Source organism: Garra rufa, chromosome 20, assembly GCF_049309525.1.
Source record: "Garra rufa chromosome 20, GarRuf1.0, whole genome shotgun sequence".
NCBI lineage: Eukaryota > Metazoa > Chordata > Actinopteri > Cypriniformes > Cyprinidae > Garra > Garra rufa.
In genome coordinates, this window is record NC_133380.1 from 34,063,326 (window position 1) to 34,083,841 (window position 20,516).

Below are 20,516 nucleotides of genomic sequence, written 5' to 3' on the forward strand. Positions count from 1 at the left end.
AACTATGGTGAGAACTAACCACTGCTGAAATAGAGGGTTTCATAACCCTTTACAGGTCATGAAACTCTTTCTGGCCTGGGTCAAATAAACACAAATAAAGTGTGGTTTCAGAAAGATTCTAGGCTTTTTGCAGCCGGTCAGACTAGAAGTCCAGCTTTCTAAACCAGCAGACAATGTTGTTATCCAGACTGGGAAACCCCAAACCAGCTAAGACCAGCAAATCCGTTTAGTTTGGGTTAAGAATGCGTGTTTGTTGAGCGCAAAGTGGAAAAAATGCTCTCATGTTTCACAAGCTCCCTGTTGCACCTCACTGAGGGCTTTACAACAAATAGCCCATCTAATAACAATGCACCATGGCAACCCTGAATAATGATAATGCCAAGATACCAATGTTTTGTGTAAAATTGGCTGTGAAGGGTCTGGTGACATTTCAACAAAGACTTTCAGAAGGCATTGTTGCAATAAGCAGGTTAAATCAACCTGTCAGTGGCATATGAACAGAGTGCCAAGAGTGATTGCAAACAGGTATTTCTCCATTTCTGTGGTACAAGGAAAATAATAAATAAATAAACATTACAACACATGTACTTTATCACTGCACCAAAATAACCCAAAGTCCAACCAGTCAAGCCCTCCAAAACGCAAAACAAATCTTTCAAGACAGGTGCTCAATTCAATAGCCAGTGCAAGAACTGCTTGGTAACAGAAAACTTGCAGAAATACTTGACCATTTTATGTTAAACAAAACCAAAATCCAGAGTATTAAAGGTATAGTTCACCCATTAATTACATTCTGTAAAATCATTACCTTGTTTCGTACTTCTGTTGAACACAAAAGAAAGTACTTTGTATGAAAGCCCATTTCCACCGCTGAATAAAAAGGTCATTGCAACTTTTTCTCGCAGAGATATAAACTCACAATTGCGAGAAATAAAGTCAGAACTGCAAGAAATAAACTCACAATTGTGACTTTTTTTTTTCCTCACAAGTGCGAGTTTGTATCTCGCAATTCTGTCTTTTTTTCTCAGAATTGTGAAATATTAATATATAAACAGTTTTGGTCCTCACTGCCTTCCATAGTATGAGAAAAAAAAACTATGGAAGTCAATAAGAACCAAAATTTAAAATTTGGGTAAACTATTTCTTTAAATAAAAAGTCATAAATGAACATTTTACTTTGAACAAAAAAATAATTCAGAGTATTAAAGAGATAGTTCAATGTAAAAAAATAAAAAAATAAAAAATAAATAATAATAATAATAATAATAATAATAATAATAAAAACTATGGGTTTATTTCTTTTGTTTTGGTCCTTACTGCCTTCCGTAGCATTTACGAGTTTACATCTTGCAATTCAGATTTTTTGTTCGGAACTGTGAGATATAAACTCACAATTACGTGTTATAAGGTCAGAATTGCTAGATATAAAGTCAGAATTGCGAGATACAAACTCACAATTGCGAGAAATAAAGTCAGAATTGCAAGAAATAAACTCACAATTCTGACTTTTTCTCTCAGAATTGTGAAATGTTAAAAAATAAACTGTTTTGGTCCTCACTGCCTTCCATAGTATGAGAAAAAAAACCTATGGAAGTCAATAAGAACCAAAATTTAAAATGTGGGTAAACTATTTCTTTAAATAAAAAGTCATAAATGAACATTTTACTTTGAACAAAAAAGAATCCAGAGTATTAAAGAGATAGTTCAACCAAAAAATAAATAAATAAATAAATAATAATAATAATAATAATAATAATAATAGGTTTATTTCTTTTGTTTTTTGGTCCTTACTGCCTTCCGTAGCATTTAAGAGTTTACATCTCACAATTCAGATTTTTTGTTCGAAACTGTGAGATATAAACCGACAATTATGTGTTATAAAGTCAGAATTGCTAGATTTAAAGTCAGAATTGCGAGGAAATAAACTCACAATTCTGACTTTTTTTCCTTGCAATTGCAAGGTTGTATCACGCAGTTCTGACTTTTTTCTAGCAATTGCTTGTTTTATATCTCGCAATTCTGACTTTTTTTTGCTCAGAAATGTGAGATATAAATTGCGAGAAATAAAGTCAGAATATCTCAAAATTCTGACAACTCGCAACTGCAGAAAATCAGAATTGTGAGATAAGCAGCAACAACCTTTTTTTAATTTTTTACTCAGTGGTGGAAATAAATTTGAAGAATGTGGAAAACCAAACAGTTTGGGTCCTCACTGCGTTCCATTGTATGAGAAAAAACCTATGGAAGTCAATAAGGACCAAAATCAACATTTTACTTTGAACAAACGAGAATCCAGAGTATTATAGAAAAAAAACTGTATGAGTTTATTTCTTCTGTTTTGGTCCTTACTGCCTTCCATAGCATGGAAGAAAACACCATGGACATCAATGAGGACCAGAATTTTTATTTTCAGGTGAACTATTATTTTATATAAGGTTACTTATATTAAAAGGAAGGACTTAATTTTCAAATTAATAAACAAATAACAAAACAGAAATTAATTCAAAATGACATAGAACACTTTTAATCTGGCCTGTATGCCATTATCTGTGTCAGCAAAATGAATGAACCACTCAAAAGTATTTCAGTAGGTGCTCTCCCTGAACTAAATCAGACACCACCACTGGAAATGACATTTGATAAATAGTGTGCGAGCTGTCACATTAGGTAAGAGCTGTGATGTGTCTTACTCAGTGCTGCATTATGAGAGGAATGAGTGAGGAGGGAGTATGTCATAGGGGAATGCCTCGTTTCAGGAATGAATGGAATTAAACTACAATGTAATTGTCTGATTCAGCAAGGCCGAGAAACGTGTTTGGAGTCTGGAGTGTCAATGTTTACTCCTCATGAATCGAAACATCGTCAATGACACATGCACCAAATATTCTTATTGCTCTCTTAAGTAGTTTGTCACCACAAATCGTTACAGTGACTGATATCAATATTACATCAAATTGGAAAATGTTTTGCATGAGCTAAAACATCACAATGACAATATTCTGATTAAAAAAAATACAGATACAATGTTGTCCAAAAGTCTGAGAGCACTAGAGTAAATGCTTATTAGGGGGCAAGCCCGAAGGGCTGTAGCCCCTATTGTATCTTTATGTTTTCTTATTAATTTCATCCAATGGGAGTCTAAGGCCCCGATCACACCGAACGCGTCTTTTAGTTCTAAAAACGCGAGGCGCACAGCACTGCCTTGTTTGGTGACTTTTAATAAAAGAGCAGTGTGCTGCGGTTTTTTTATGTTGCTAAGCAACGACCAAAACAGCTGTCCTGTCAGTCAAATCAAAGGATTATAGCGCGAGCGCTCTAAAATCTTAGTTTTTTGCTGTTAAGTAAACGGTCATATTAGCAGAAAGCCTAAATAATACAGCTCCGGGTTACCCGCGACAGACACCAAAGGTTTCTCCTCTATTTCTTGCAGTCTCCGGACTTTTTAAGCAACGGTAAACTTTCATCACCACAACAGAAGGCCCGCCTCTCCATTCATTCGATTGGTCAATGGAAAAGAACGCGAATGACTTTGGGCGTTTTTCCGCTCAGAGTTGATTTTTTTTCAACTTCAGGCGCTCAGAGCGCTTCTGCAAAAACGCGAGGCGCAGCAGGCGGCGAAAACGCGAGGCGCCCGGTGTGCATAAGCGGCGCGCAGAACGCTCACTGCCAACAGAAAACCATTCAAAAGAGGCGCCTCCAACTGCTAAAACGCGTTCGGTGTGATCGCGGCCTAACGGTGCGTCAAATTTGCGCTCAGTGCCGCTGGCAACGCTACAACGCCACTGCTTTGGGGAGTGTCAAATTTAGAGCAGAGCACGCCTCTGAAAAACAATGTTCACACCCTATTTACGTTCCATTGTCTTCATTTTACGGCGGTTCGCAAACTAAACTGTAGCGTATACTAACAACATGCAAAGTACATTTACTTCTGCGTGACTTTTTCAATAATATGTGATTTCAGCTCAGTAATCCACCAGTTTCGGTAACACGCGTCATAATCTTCCCTCGCCTACTTCTCACAGCGATTGGTTGTCGCCCAGCGTTTTGCGCTCAAGATTTGCATAAAGTTGAGGAATGCCCAACCTTTTGACGCTGTCAGCTGCTCTCAACGCTTTCTCCGCGCCGCTTCCAATCCCAAAATGCACCACGCGACCGTTTACGCGCAACTTCCATGTGAATGAATTGAAAACGCTCGCTTCGCCCCGCTCCCTACGTGCCAGTGTGAACGCACCGTAAGGCAGTCCTGTGAAGGGAACATAGGAAATTGGTGAAATTTGGCACACCTGTAGTGATGGTCATGAATACTGATCTCACCAACTTTGGGATCTCTAGGACCAACTCTATAGCGCCACCACTAGTTCAAAATTTCAACATTAAAATGGTAATAACTCCGGAACCCCTAAATCTAGAAAAAAGAAACTTAGTACATTCCTCTCTTCCTGCTGATCACAATCAGTAGCATACATTAAGACTCCAGCCATTACAGTAGCGGCCATTTTTAGGAGTACAGTATTCTATTTTTTTTGCTACTCCTCCTTGAAAATCGATCCAATTCTTCCCAAAATTGGCTCAGATGATCTTTGGACTACACAGAAATGACTGAACAAATTCATTTTAATCATCCTTGTTCAAAAGCTATGATGTGGCAAAGTTTACAAGGTTGACCCAAAACTGGTTCAGAGGCTATATCTTGGCAAACCTTAATCAATTAAAAAGAAATGTGGTATGCTTCATCACAACCTTTCTCTGAGGGTCCATGCCAAAGTTGGGACAGCACCACCTATGGGTCGTTAGATACAAAATGTGCACATTTTTGCTTATAATTTCAAACAGTTAGTCAGAAAATTATGTTTTTGGTGTCTGTGAATTCCTTGGCTCATGCTTTGAACTGCCATAATTTGCAGTATATTTTGAACCTTTTGACATATCTACACAAACATTTTTAGGGATCATCGACAGCATGTCCTAGAGGTACCTGAGAAGTTTGAACACAGCGCCACCTAGTGTTCATGCTAATTGGTTAGCATGCTAACCGGTTGCCATTCATTCTATTATGGCTCTTCAGTTATCAGGTTAACCACAACCTACTTTAGAATTAAGTTAGCTTTACCTAAAGCCTGAAGCCTGTTGTGGGTTCGGCTATTTGGTTACACAAATTTTTAATTTCAACTTTAAAATTTTCAATCCAATTATATTCAAGAGAACAGAGAAACTCAAACAGGTATGGAAAAATCTGAGGGTGAGTAAATGACAGAATTTACATTTTTGCTTTAAAAGCAGTCTCTGACTGTTCTAAACACTTTCCTGTTTCAAAACTTACATTTGATTTGTATCAAACAAAACTGCACAGAAAATCTCACACAGTCATTGCAAACCCGAACTTCCCCATTTCTCACTTCTGTGAACAAATGGCTAAAAAAAGAAGTGGGAATCTTACATTACAGTTGCCATAAAACAGAAGTAGTGACAGATCGTTTCTTCTGTATTGTGACATACATCCAAGTATAATGGATTATCGAATAGCATGATTAAACATATGCACATTTGCTCTTTACAATAAAATCTATAACATGCATTTATACAATCCCAGTCAAAAGTTTTTGAACAGTAAGATTTTTAAAGCAGTCTCTTCTGCTCACCAAGCCTGCATTTATTTGAACCAAAATACAGCAAAAATATTTCAATTTTACTATTTAAAATAACTGTTTTCTATTTGCATACAGTTTAAAATATAATATCTAGCAACAGTATTCCAGTCTTCAATGTCACACGATCCTTCAGAAATCATTCTAATATGCTGATTTGCTTTATTATTATTATTATTATTATTATTATTATTTTTATTATTATTATGAAAACAGCTGAGTAGAATTATTTGAGGTGTTTTTATGAATAAAAAGTTCAGTAGATCAATAATATTTTGTAACATTATAAACGTCTTTATCTTGATTGAAGAAAAGTATTCATTTCTATAATTTAGCTTTGATCACATGAATAAATAGCATTTTAAAATATATTCAAATAGAAAACAGCTATTTTAAATAGTAAAAATATGTGACAATATTTCTGCTTTTGCTGTATTTTGGATTAAATTTATGTAGGCTTGGTGAGCAGAAGTCTTAATAAAAAGTAAGATCTATAATGTTTTTTTTAAGTAACTTGTAACTGGTAGTGTATAACAGATATACGACTTTAAAAGTGTATCTTTTAAAGTCACTGAATGTTTCAGAAAGCCCTAGTGACTTTTACCAAAGACATTTTGACACGTAAAGATGACTTGAGCTCATTAACTTGCACATATTGATACAACCAACAATGGCCAATTCTCACTTCTATGAATAATTAACAAAAAAAGAAGTGGGAATCTTAAATTACAGTTGCATTGAAACGGAAGTAGCGACAGATCTCTTCTTCTGTATTGTGACATACATCCAAGTATAACAGATTATCACAAAGCAGACTACTTTTTTGTTTAAGATCTATAACATACATTTATACACTAACAATTAAAAGTTTTGAACAGTAAGATGTTTACTGTATAATTTTAAAAACATGTTTACTATTTAAAATACATATTTTCTATTTGAATATTTTTAAATGTGATTTATTCCTCAAAGCTGAATATTTAGCATCATTACTCCAGTCTCCAGTGTCACATTACCCTTCAGAAATCATTCTAATATGCTGATTTGTTGTTCAAAAAACATTTATTATTATTATTATTATTATTATTATTATGTTAAAAACAGCTGAGTGCAAGCCCTAATGACTCCTACCAAAGACATTTTTGACAGGTAAAGATGACTTAAGTTCATTAACTTGCACATACACATTCATTGCTATAACCAACAATGCACTAACAAGTGAAACTTGACTAATGTAAGTGTTACTGAGACAGTCTTTCTTCTTATAATAACAGAGTGCCTACCAGCCCACAAAGAGAATGCAATAGGTTAATGGGCGTTCACTAAACTTAAAAACTTGGCAGGGTGTCATTCATCCCTTCGGCGGAAACTAACAGAACTGTGAAGAGGAAACTTGCAAAACACTTAGCAAGTGAAACAATCTTTCAACACTCTAACAACTGAGATGAAGTCCGGCAAAGACATTATCTGCGATGGAGAATACGGCAACACACTGAGAGCTACAGTTCATTCACAAAGCAACTTAAGCTAAAATAAATATACTTTGTGTTACAAGACACAGCAGCACTTTTAAGCGTACAGTAAACGCTTCAGTTTTCACTATAAACAAGTCAGTAAACAAGCTTTTATTTTAACACTACATAACATTACCGTGAGGGATGGGTCACCTTCACTTATCTTTGGCTGAGGTTAAATATTTCTGAAAGGGAGATCACCAGGTTCTACAGGTCAAAGACAAGATGTCTGCATGGAAATAAATTTACCAAAAAGATTTTATATAGGCTACACAGAAATCATACTTGACCCTTGACCGCAAAACCACTCTTAAGTAGCACAGTATTTGTAGCAATAGCTATGGGTCAAAATGAACAATTTTTCTTTTATGCCAAAAATCATTAGGATATTAAGATCATGTTCCATGACGATATTTTGTATATTTCCTACCATAAATGTATCAAAACCTATTTTTTGTTTAGAATATGCATTACTAAGAACTTCATTTAAACAACTTCATAGGCGATTTTCTCAATATTTAGATTTTTTTGCCCTCAGATTTTAGATTTTAAAATATTTGTATCTCGGCCAAATGTTGTCATGCAAGTAAAGTTGCTTTAATATATTACAAATATGGGTGAAACAATGGTCCATCGTCATTCAGCGTAAAAGATGAATATAATGATTTAAAATGACAATAAAATGACAGTGATCCTTAAATGAGTCTTTTAATGTCATCTAATGATTCTTCTTCTATTGTTACGCTGAATGACATTTTAGTGAGTGTCTTCTGTAAATCATGGTAAAAATGTATGATGGTCATTTTTTTTTTTTTTAAACGGGACACATTTTCAGATTTGACCTATAAACAAAGAGTAAACTCTGCCACCCCTTCTTCGGATGCAGAATAAATCACTTATTACAATACAGACAAGTAGTGCTTCAAAGGACAGTTCACTCAAAAGTTACAATAATTTAGGTTTGGAAAGACACAAGGGTAAGTAAATGATCAAAGATTTTAAACTATAACTTGTAGTCTATAAAGGGATAGATTTCCACATTACAACGTATACTTTGAATGTACTGAAAGTCAATAAAAAATAAGGTTTTTGACAAGGTACAGACTCAGCAAGGACAATTCCACGATTGAAACCATCAGAAATACAGAATACACACTGACATCTAAGGAAAAATTATGATACAGTTCAACTGAAGCACTACGTGTTCGATAATGCATGTTTAACTTCATTTTCTAGTGTTCATTTCTTATTCTGGTCAAATCTGACCTTGAAGTTCATGCGAGCATTGTCAGTTTTGCTTATTTGACACTATTTGACAGAATGCACCATAAAAACTCTCATCTACTAACAAAATTCAACTTTGTAATTTATCATGATCTCATTTTTACTTCTCTAACTTCTCTATTCATTTTGTTTCCATTTAATTGTTACCTTCTTGTTACTGGTGTTTTATTTTACTTTATTCCATGGAATGTCTGGATACTGGATTCTGATTGGCTGGCAGGTGTGCAGTAAAACCGTTTAATGCACAGGTAGTTCCAAGTCAGTTTAATCACCGTTCTATATTAATGCGCTGCTTTAATTGATGCACGCAAAAGCACAAAGAGAGAGAGAGAGAGAGAGAGAGAGAGAGAGAGAGAGAGAGAGAGAGAGAGAGAGAGAGAGAGAGAGAGAGAGGAGATCGCATTGTGCTGCGCACATACGTAAACTTCTTGTCAGCGTTTGCCTGCGATCCTTATTAAAATAGCATAGATAGTAGACCGCTACATTATATTCCTCAGCAACGGGGTGGTAAAGCTGCTGTTTTTGAATGAATCGTTGTTTGTAGAGAGAGACGCGCAGCATGCAGGCAGGTAACGTTACGCACACACACAACTGTCATCTCTCTTGCCTTCACACTCTCTCTTGGTCGATCGATAATCTACTGAAACAAATGCTATATTTCATTCAAATAAATGTGATTTTAACGGACTATTTAATCTCTGAGTCTGATTTGAAGCGGCCAGAATGCTAGAGCTGCGTGTCATAACTGACGAAAATAACCGTCTTTTTTATCCATTCAGTCAAATTTTGCGCTGCAAGTATCAATCCTAGTTTTAATTGGTCTATAACCATGGAATAAGCGGGATAATCAACGGCTTGCCGTGCGTTAAAGGATTTAAAATGCACGACGTGGAGGCTAATACTTAAACTTTGCATTTGGTTTTATTTGCTAATTTTACTTCTATATTTCCACTGTTCTCACTGTACAAAGTGAGAAATACAGCAAATACAGATGCACTTTTGTAGAGCTGAACTATGGAAGAGGTCAAAAGCATTCAGGACTCACCTGTAAAGGGTTCAAGTGCTATCTGGAGATCGTTAAAATGCTACTGGCTCCTTCAGATCGCGGCTTCTTACGACACACCTGAACAAAAGACAGGAAACAACGCGATCAGGAGCTGAGATTAAACCAATCGCTGCTTTTCAGAGGCGGAGTACAAGAAGTAACAGAAGTTTCTGTACCTCTCCGAAAATAATCACCTTTTTGCGTAAAACCACGTGTGAAGTGAAAGGTCGTTCTTTTAAACATGTCGTGCGAATTAAGTGATCATATGGATCAAAGCGAATGAACGGCTGCATTGTTTATCTAAGCCTAGCACCACAAAAAAACACGGTAATTTTCTAAACTCAGATATTACACAAATATTCCCATCTATTTGTATGCACAAATCTCGATAGCTAACGTTACTAACCTGTGAACTGATGAAGCAGGACCCGTCTCAGAGCTCTTCAGTCGGGATGATGGTTTACTCGTCCCGCCCTGCTCCCGAAAAACAACTGTACTTCTGCGTTTCCCCTCAGGTGTTTTGTAGAGTCAACCCAGCCCTCTGAGGGAGAGAGGGAGAGGGAGAGAGAGAGGGAGTGTAGGTGTTCCAAATCTACTTGCATGCCTACCTAGACTGCATTTCTGGGCATAGTAGACTCGATGTGAGTGGCGCACTTTCTATCTAGGTATTGGGACACTACCATATAATGACGAGTCAGTCAGGTAAACCTCTACGCATGGAACACATTTTATTATTTTACTCTCTTTCATTTTCTCTTTATATATAAATATTTATACAATAGAAATATATGTATGTATTTTTAAATAATATTTATTTAATTGACTAATAATATTATTTATTTATTTTAGAGTTTATTTTTTAAAATATACATCTATCTATTATTTTTAAATATTATATATTTAAATATAATTTAGTTTGACCGTTTTGAATATGTTTATAATGTAGCCTGTTTTAAATAGTTTTATGATTTTTATTTAACCCTAATATATGATAATCAATCTATCTATTTATTTATCTATGATCATTTTTAAATATTATAAATATTATATTTTTAAATATTATTTTATTTGACCATTTTGAATGTTTATAATGTAGCCTTAAATATTTTTATGTGAATATATTTATTTTTTGTAAGCTAATATGTGATCTATCAATCTATTAATAATTCTATTATAATTAAATTATATTATTTTATAGTTGATTTTTTCCGATATATATTTATAATGTATATTTTATATATATTTTATTGATTTTTATACGCATTAGATCATTATTTGACCGTTTATTGATTTTACGCTAATATATGATAATCAATCAATCTATCATGATCATTTTTAAATATCATAAATATTACATTTTTAAATATTATTTTATTTGACCGTTTGGTTTATAATGTTTATAATGTAGCCTGTTTTAAATATTTGTATTATTATATTATAATTAAATTTCTTTAGATATTATTTTTGTGGTAATTTTTTTACATATATTTCTGATATATATATTTATAATGTATATAATATATATTTAATTGATTTTTATATGCATTTATTGATTTTCCACTAATATATGATAATCAATCTATCTATTTATCTATCTATGATAATTTTTAAATATTATAAATATTATATTTTTAAATCTTTTTTTATTTGACCATTTTGAATATGTTTATAATGTAGCCTTAAATATTTTTATTTGTGTATATATTTATTTTTTGTACGCTAATATATGATCTATCAATCTATTAATAATTATATTATAATAAAAAATTCGATATTATATTATTTTATAGTTTATTTTTAAATATATATTTCAGATATATATTTATAATGTATATTTTTATTTGTATTTTATCTATCTTCTTTTTATCTGTCTTTTTTAAATATAAATATATTTTTAAATATTATTTTATTTTACAGTTGAATATGTTTATAATGTAGCCTGTTTTAGATATTTTTATTAGTGTATATATATTTTTTTTGTATTTTATTTGACTGCTTTTATTATGTTTATAATGTAGCCTGTTTTAAATATTTGTGTATATATTTATTTTTTGTATGCTAACATATGATATCTGTCAGTATCATGTCTGTGTTCTGTCATGTTTTCCTAGTGTCTTTTCCCCATTGTTTCTAGCTAATATGGTTTAGTCCTTGTCTCCCCCTTTTGGTTATGTTTAGTTAGTTCAGTCTTGCCCATATTTGTATTTCCCCCTTGTTATCTTGTTAGTGACCACGCCCCCGTTTCAGTGTATTTAAGAGTCTGTGGCTGTATCCGAAATCGCCCCCTATACCCTCAAATAGGGCACTATTTGAGGGGACAGCCATTTTAAGTGGTGTTCGAAACCATAGTGGACGTTCTCGAGTGCACTCATTCAATCCCACAATGCACCGCAAAAACGAGTGTACAACCGATGTACGCTCAATAGCTAGAGATAACCCATAATGCACTGTGAGAGTCGCGCGCCGACTGAATTCCCGCGTCTCTCCAGACGATGGCGCCCGCAGCTGAATCATCCATCTGTTCATTTTACAACGCGCTCGTCCACTGCGTAATGCAGCGTACAACACAGGTACAAATTTGTTGTAAATTGATTATTAAATTGTTTAACCAAGGTTTATACATAAACTCCTTGACATAGTTCAAGATAAATCCTTTAATCTTACTACTCGAACTGTCCGTTTTAAATGATTGTTAAACAGTATAGCAATACTATGCAAAAGTGGCAGTCCTTCCGGTGCACTTAGTGTCCGAATTCACTCACTCGTTTTCATTCACTCCTTCAAGTGAACTGTACGAGTGGACTAATGTAGGGAATAGTGAATAGGGTATAGGGGGCGATTTCGGATACAGCCTGTGTGTGCACTCCCCATTTGTCCGTCAATGATTCTGTTACCTCTGTTTGCTTGTTTTCATGTGCTCATCTTATACTCCCGTTTTTTTGTTTGTTTGTATTAGTTTCAGTGTTTCATTTAATAAACTGTTTACGTTTTCATTTACTCCGGTTCTCCTCATCATTCTCCACTCCTCAACCCCGCCTGGATCGTGACAATATCTATATTATAATTAAATTTCTTTAGATATTATATTATTTTATAGTTTATCTATCTGTCTGTTTGTCTACCTATCTATCTCTTTTTATTTCTTTTTTAAATATTATAAATATTTAAAAAAAAAAATTTAACAGTTTTGAATATATTTATAATGTAGACTGTTTAAATTTTTTTATTTGTGTATATATTTATTTTTATATGCTAATATATGATCTATCAATATGTTTATAATGTATTTTTGGTACGCTTATATATGATCTATCAATTGATTAATAATTATGATTGAGTTTTTATATATTATATTATTTTATAGTTTTTTTAATATATTTCAGATATATATTTATAATGTATATTTTATATATTTTTATGTTTATTGATTGTAATATATGATCTATCATTTCAAAATATTATAAATATTATTTTTTGTACGCTAATATATGATCTATAATCTATCTATCTGCTTGCCTATTTGTCTATGTATCTGTCTGTTCTTTCTATCTGTTCTGTCCATCTATTCGTTCCTTAAGGCGATGAGGCAAATTCTGAAAAATTCTTGAATGTTGTGGTATGCCAGTATGTGCTGATATGAAAAAAAAAGAAAAAAAAAACCTTAAACACATTAACATATTTTATTCACTCCCGATTTTTTTATATGTTTTCTCTTGATTAAATACACCACAAAGTACATTTTCATCAGAACTGGTGTTTAAAATGACATGTCTTTTCACTAGAACATATTATTGTCATATTCATGTTACATAAGTGACATACCCCTGAATGACACAGACCTAAGCAAAAGGAAATTGTTAGATGACAGCACAGATAAGACAGGCTTGAAATGATGTCAGGGAAATAGTTGAAATAGTTGCTCAGGATTACACACTTCAGTAAACACACATCAGTTTAATTAAACAGTCCAATTCCTTTCCTTTTTCACTTGCATTTACAAAAAAATGTCAAAGTGTTTGTACTTGTTCAGGTAATATTGCAAAATGAGTCGTAAGACATATAAACCTGTACATCTTAAAAACACATTAAATAACCTTTTCTGTGCAAGAATGTGAGGTCAAATCCGGTATTAGTGGCATTGATGCCCCAACTGAATGATTTGATGAAAGAACTTTCAGGTTTAAAACATCTGGTTTTAATGTCATAAATCATCCAACTGTGACCCAGCCAGTTTAGGATGCCTTGCATCACAACAGAACATTAAAGGAATAGCTCACCCAAAAAAGAAATGATTTACTTACCTTCAAGCCATCCTAGGTGTAGTAGACAGACTGTACTATTTTTTTACAAAACAAACCTTAAGTCGAGACACTGCAGGTGAATAGGGTAAGAAATTTAACTAATAGTTATCACCTTACTTACCAAGTTGATTGATTACATTGATAATTGCAAACATTTTTTGTATTACAAGTTTTTTTAAATGTTAGGTTTAAATATGCAAATGAGGCATTATTTAATGAAAAATGAGCTAATTTGCATACATTTCTAGTACAAAAACCTAAACACTGAATGAAGTCAGTTTCAAAATTTTTGTTAAATTTTTTTGACATATTAGAGTCAAAAGGTTTTACAGAGGGGATTTTGGGGATCTCATTTTGTCACTCAATAATTCAGAAAAAAATTAGAACTGACAGAAAACACTGTATTTTTTTATTTTTTTTTACCATTTTGGGGGGAATAAAATCAAGCAAATTATATATGAACAAATCCCTTTGTAAAAACCTTCAGGATATAGACAGGAATAAAAAAACTAAAGTTTTGTGTGTAAGTGTTTCTGAAGTGGAGATTTATGACTCAGTGTAGGAGAAAAAACTCATTTTGACAAAACGGCCTTTAAAAATATGGATTGTAATTGAAATCTATTGACGCAAATAGATAAAGTGCTATAAAAAAACACTTAACGGTGTCTTTTGGGTGTTTTCTTTCCATTAGTCTGAAAAAACACTTTATGAAACACCAAAAAGCCCGAAATCTCAAACTTGGCAAACTGTGTTTTTGCCTGCAGCGTCTAAATTTCTAATAACCACATACCATAAAGCATATCCCCTCACTGAAAAACAAAATAAAAGAATAAAAAATAAAGTAGGCGTAGAAGCAATTTTCACTTTATTGCTTAATTGCTATTAAATTTCACAAACAACTAAGAAATGGTAAGTAACTAAACATAACATTTCAAAGTAGAAAAAACTTTTTTTTCTTAGTTTTTACAGTGCAATATCTTAATTTCTCAAAAGAAAAAGGTTCACTGACTGTCTTTAAAGTCTTTATAATATTTCATAATATATGCTACTGTTTATCACTTCATACATTAAAAGGATTTAAAACCAAATAGGGTTAATTGTGCTACTATCAATATTTAGGAAACTATTTCCATCTAGTGGTTACTTATGGTAATGACATTACTTCATAATTGTGCTTAAGAGTATTATTAGTATTCAGATTTTCTTTATCAGTTTTATGTTCTATTTACAATTCAATTATGTTTACTAGAATTTTCTATTAAATTCATTAAAGTTCATTAAAGGAGTAGTTCACTTTCAGAACAAAAATTTACAGATAATGTATTGTACTCACCCCCTTGTCATCCAAGATGTTCATGTCTTTCTTTCTTTAGTCGTAAAGAAATTATGTTTTTTGAGAAAAACATTTGAGGATTTCTCTCCATATAATGGACTTCTATGGTGTCCCCAAGTTTGAACTTTCAAAATGCAGCTTCAAAGGGCTCTAAATGATCCCAGCCGAGGAAGAAGAGTCTTATCAAGCGAAACGGTTGGTTATTTTCGAAAAACATTTACAATTTATATACTTTTTAACCTCAAATGTCTGGTCTAGATGTGTGTGTACTCTGTGTAGAGATTAAAAAGTATATAAATTGTAAATGTTTTTAGAAAATAACCAAACGTTTCGCTAGATAAGACCCTTCTTCCTCGGCTGGGGTCATTTCTTTACGACTGAAGAAAGAAAGACATGAACATCTTGGATGACGAGGGGTGAGTACATCATCTGTACATTTTTGTTCTGAAAGTGAACTACTCCTTTAACAAAAGTATGTCATAATCACCCAACAAATTTGAATTAGTAATCTAATTTGGATGAAAAAAATAATTGTAGTTTAAAAGTTTTAGATTTTTACTACTTTTTAAATCACATTTAAAATAGTTCAACTTACCCTAATTATTTTTTTTTAAATATATACTTTAGAATATTTTACATTATTTTAACATTTCATAATTTTTTAATCAAACAAAGTTATTCAAACTAGATTTAGACAATATGAGAAAGATGAAAAGATGTGAAGTTCATAGTAATGTGCAGACTGTGATACAGCCCTTAATGTCTAAAGTTTCCATTCATGCTAAACACAATGGAGTTTGGGGAGGGAGGGGGTGTGTGTGGTGCTGGGCAGGGTCCAAAGGATGTGGCTTGATGTGGGACTGGACTTCACAAACTCTCTGCTGCTCCTCCCACCACCAGTGAAGCCCTTCCTTTTAACTTCATACTGCCCCTGAGCACACATGACACGCACACACAGGCACACAAAAACAGACAACGGGCCTAGCAGACAAAATCAGGATATGACATCATACACAGGAAGGCAAGCCGAGTAACTTTTCAGCTTGTTTTTTCGCTCTATACCCAATTCCCAAATGAGTTTTGGAGGGTAAAGCTCTGATGAGTGGCAGAAAGGATCCTCACAAGACTGTTTTGTTTTGTGGATTTGCTCTGCTCCCTCTTGGAGAGATCAGGAGAGCGAGAAAATCTTTTCAGGTTTCCCACAACATTCCATGTGTCTACAGCGGGAATAAAGCCAGGTGCTTCAGGTAGGGACGTTTAAGTTTGCATTTTTGCTTTTCTTTGGTCAGTTTTCATTCTTTGTGTTCATTCATGCTTTGTGGTAATGCCAGAGCTTGTGGGAAAAGCATGATCAGACACGTCAGTGTTTGTTTTAGAGGTGGACAAATAACTCTGTTCTTTGCTTACATGCATACTGAATGAACTGAGTTAAAGCCAAACTCAAAAAACTGAGAATTGGTGTCTAATATGAAGTCTACCTAAAAGAGTGACCGTATATTTAACACTGGTTAGAAGTAGTGATATGTCTAAACAATTATGTAGGCTTTTAATTATGTAAGTGCTCTTTTATAGTGTGTAAATACATTATCAGTTACAGCAACAAGTGTCAGGAACAATATAAGCTATGAGATAAGAGAAACTCACGATTTAACAATGTGGTTTGGTTTTATAGTAACACATGAATACATTTATGAGAGGAGAGAGAAACAGAAAGGGAAAGAAAAACAAGACTTATCAAAGAGACAAAGAAAGGATGGACTCAAACACAGATATGCTGCCAAAACGTTAAATGAAAACAGAGAGTCGGGGTTTGATTGTACGGCTGAATAAACACTCTGAAATCCACAAAATCTCTCGTTTCAGTCGCTTCGGACAAACATGGGAAGTTATGAAAATGTTGATGTGGATAAACCACAACACAAAGGGAAACTAAATGCATAGAAATGAATGGTTTGTTTGTGTTTATGCAGTTTGCTTACAGAAGGTTGGGGTCAGTATGTTTTTTTTTAAAGAAAGAGAGTAAACATTTACAAAATGTTATAAGATACAATAAATATCAGTTAAAGTGACCAACATTTGGTTTTCGATCATTGAAAATCAGTAAAATTATAAAATCTGGACATGGAGCCGCATTACGATCCTCATATCTCTGGGACTGAACATTGTAGGGCCTTGTAAATGTAGATTCAAAGGGAAAAGTTGATTAAGAACTAGAATCTAAAATCATATTGTGATATCTTTAAGGCATGCAAACTTTGAAAAAGGATATTTGTGGCACTCCGACTGTGTTCAATGCAGTTGTTTTGATAAGGGAAACAAGATACACTTCTCATTTCAGAACTATTTGTTCTTCATTTCTCTTTAAAAGAGAAAAAAAAAGTATCAGCTGAATACAAAGTGGCCCAGATTTGTTTTTCGACCACTGAAAAAGGAGTATTGTTAAACAATCTGGACATGGAGCCACATTGAGATCACATATCTCTGGGGCTGAACATTGTAGGGCCTTGAAAATGTAGATTCCAAAATAAAAGTTTATTAAGAACCAGAATTTTTCAGGCATGCGAACTTTGGAAAAAGGATATTTATGGCACTCTGACCTGTTCAATGCAGTTTTGATTAAGGAAAAAAGATTACATTTTAAATTTCAACATTATTTGTTCTTCAGACCTTCCTCTTTAAAAGAAAATAAAAAGTGATCCACAGTACAATTTAACAATTTACTGCTGGAGCCATATTGATCCAATATCTCTGGAACTGACCCATTCAGAGCCTTAAAAGTTGCAAAACGGAAATGTGGTTTAGGCCCAATATCTAAAATGGCATTAAGGTATCTTTAATACCTCCTGAGTTACAGACATTCAAGCGGTATCAAAAATATCAATCGGTGGGTTAAAATATTAAAATGATGCTGCCATCTTTCTAAGGTCATTTTTAGTCTCCCGCTACAAAATAGTGGATTACTTAGTAAATAAAATACAGTTGAGGTCAAAAGTTTACACAAAAGTTAACCCTTGCAGAATCTGCTAAATGTTCATTATTTTATCAAAATGAAAGGAATACTACAAAATGCATGTTATTTTTTTTATTTAGTACTGACCTGATTAAGATATTTCACATAAAAGACATTTACATATAGTCCACAAGAGAAAATAATAGTTGAATTTATAAAAATTACCCCGTTCAAAATTTACATACACTTGATTCTTAATACTGTGTGCTTACCTTAATTTTTTTTTTTTTGTGATAGTTGTTAATGAGTCCCTTGGAGTCCCTTCTTTGGTTTTTCAGCATTTTTGTGTATTTAAACCCTGTCCAGCAATGACGGTATGATTTTGAGATCTATCTTTGAGGACAACTGAGGGACTCATATGCAACTATTACAGAAGGTTCAAACGCTCACTGATGCTCCAGAAGGAAACACGATGCATTAAGAGTCGGGGGGTGAAAACTTTTGAACAGAATGAAGATGTGTACATAAATTTTTGTTCATTTAGTACTTCCCTTCAGAAGCTACAGAAGATACTTGCATGTTCCCCAGAAGACAAAATAAGTTAAATCTACCCTGATCTTTAAATTCAAAAAGTTTTCACGCCCCAGCTCTTAAAGTGTTTGAACCTTCTGTAATAGTTGCATCAGTGTAAAAAGATGGATCTCAAAATCATAGTCATCATGTAAACATTGTTTTTGTGAAAAATCCTATTCAGGTCAGTAGTAAATAAAAAAAATAACATGCATTTTGTATGATTCTCTTGTTTTGGTAAAATAATTAACATTTTGCCGATTCTGCAAGGTGTATGTAAACACTTGACCTCAACTGTACATCCATGACATTTAATATTTTGGCTTTCATCGCTATACATGTTTATCTTTCTTCATAAAAAATACTACAAAATGTCTGATATTTAGTTGATATGATATTTCTATTAATAAGAAATGTTTCTTGAGAAAATATTTCTTGAAATCAGAATGATTTCTGAAGACAGGAATATTTTACATTTTAAAATACTTTGAACTTGTAATAATATTTCACAGACTGTTTTCTCTGCTCTCTAGGAACTTCCCTATTGGATGGGACTAGGACCCAGGGAACCATAAGAGTAAAAAACCACAACCATTCAGATCCTGAGTGGATCTGACGACTCCGTCACCCTGCTCAGTTCAGCAATGGCTCTGTGCTTGGGTCAGGTTTTCAGCAAAGACAAAACATTCCGGCCTCGAAAGCGCTTTGAACCTGGAACCCAGCGCTTTGAGCTCTACAAAAGAGCTCAGGCGTCTCTGAAATCAGGCCTGGATCTAAGGAAAGTGGTGCAGCTGCCGGACGGAGAGAACATTAATGACTGGATAGCTGTGCACGTGGTGGATTTCTTCAATCGTATCAACCTCATCTATGGCACCGTGAGCGAGTTCTGCACTGAGAAGAGCTGTCCCATCATGTCTGGAGGACCACGTTATGAATACAGGTGGCAGGATGGGGATCAATACAAGAGGCCCACTAAACTGCCTGCTCTAATATACATGAACCTCCTGATGAACTGGATCGAGTCCCTCATCAACAATGAGGATATCTTTCCTACACGAGTAGGTGCGTGACGTCAAATATGTTTTCTAGACATTTAAACTGTGCAGTTATGATTGCTATGATTGGGCTACTAGTGTTGTCTGCTCATTTATCTTTAGTTAATTTACAAAGTAATTTTATATTTTTGGAAGGCCAAAGATAAAAATATGCAACGCAATTCTAGAAAATAAGTAGTTTGGCATTATTTTTTATTATTATTTCTTAGAAAAAAATATTTAAACAAAACTGCTTCACTGCTTAATAATATTTAAATTATTATAAAATGACTGTTTGTCGAGGTCAAAAGCAGTGGTGTTTTTATTCTTTTTATTTTATTATTAATTATAGTTTTTATTAATATTTTGAATCAGATTTGATTTGATTTTTTATTTTCATTTTAGTTTTAATTTTAGTAATTTCGTTGGGAGGGTAGCTTTTATATTTTACTTAGGTTTATTTTAATTCAAGTAAAAAAACATATTTATTCGTTTAAATTTTTAATTGTTGTTTTTAAGTTTTTTTTAACATGCATGCAAAATTATTTTAAATTAGATTTTATTTGTCTATTTTCTATTTTAGTTTTAGTAATTATTTTGGATGGTTTTGTCATTTTTAGTAGTTTTTGTTTATAGTATATGTTATTATATATATTATATAAATTTAAATATATATTTATTTTACTTAAATGTTTTTTTTTTAATTCAAGTAAAAAACTTTTACTTGCTTAATTATATATATATATATATATATATATATATATATATATATATATATATATATATATATATATATATATATATATATATATATTATATATATATATATATATATATAAT

General features: G+C 33.1%; 1 protein-coding gene and 1 long non-coding RNA gene across 2 annotated transcripts in view; one reads left to right on the forward strand and one right to left on the reverse strand.

Annotated features, from left to right (window-relative positions):
• LOC141294304 (uncharacterized) overlaps nucleotides 1-10,021 on the reverse strand; it is a 37,351-nt gene extending 27,330 nt beyond the window's left edge. Inside the window, exons 1-2 of the long non-coding RNA XR_012340922.1 lie at nucleotides 9,895-10,021; nucleotides 9,489-9,566 (exon numbers count right to left, since the gene is read on the reverse strand). This is a non-coding gene — a long non-coding RNA (uncharacterized lncRNA). The remainder of the gene's footprint in view (nucleotides 1-9,488; nucleotides 9,567-9,894) is intronic.
• A 6,047-nt stretch (nucleotides 10,022-16,068) lies between these two features.
• The window catches only part of mob3c (MOB kinase activator 3C), a 9,100-nt gene continuing 4,652 nt past the window's right edge, over nucleotides 16,069-20,516 (forward strand). The window contains exons 1-2 of the mRNA XM_073826003.1: nucleotides 16,069-16,369; nucleotides 19,176-19,704. Coding sequence (XP_073682104.1) covers nucleotides 19,287-19,704 — 418 coding nt within the window. The 5' untranslated portion in view covers nucleotides 16,069-16,369; nucleotides 19,176-19,286. The remainder of the gene's footprint in view (nucleotides 16,370-19,175; nucleotides 19,705-20,516) is intronic.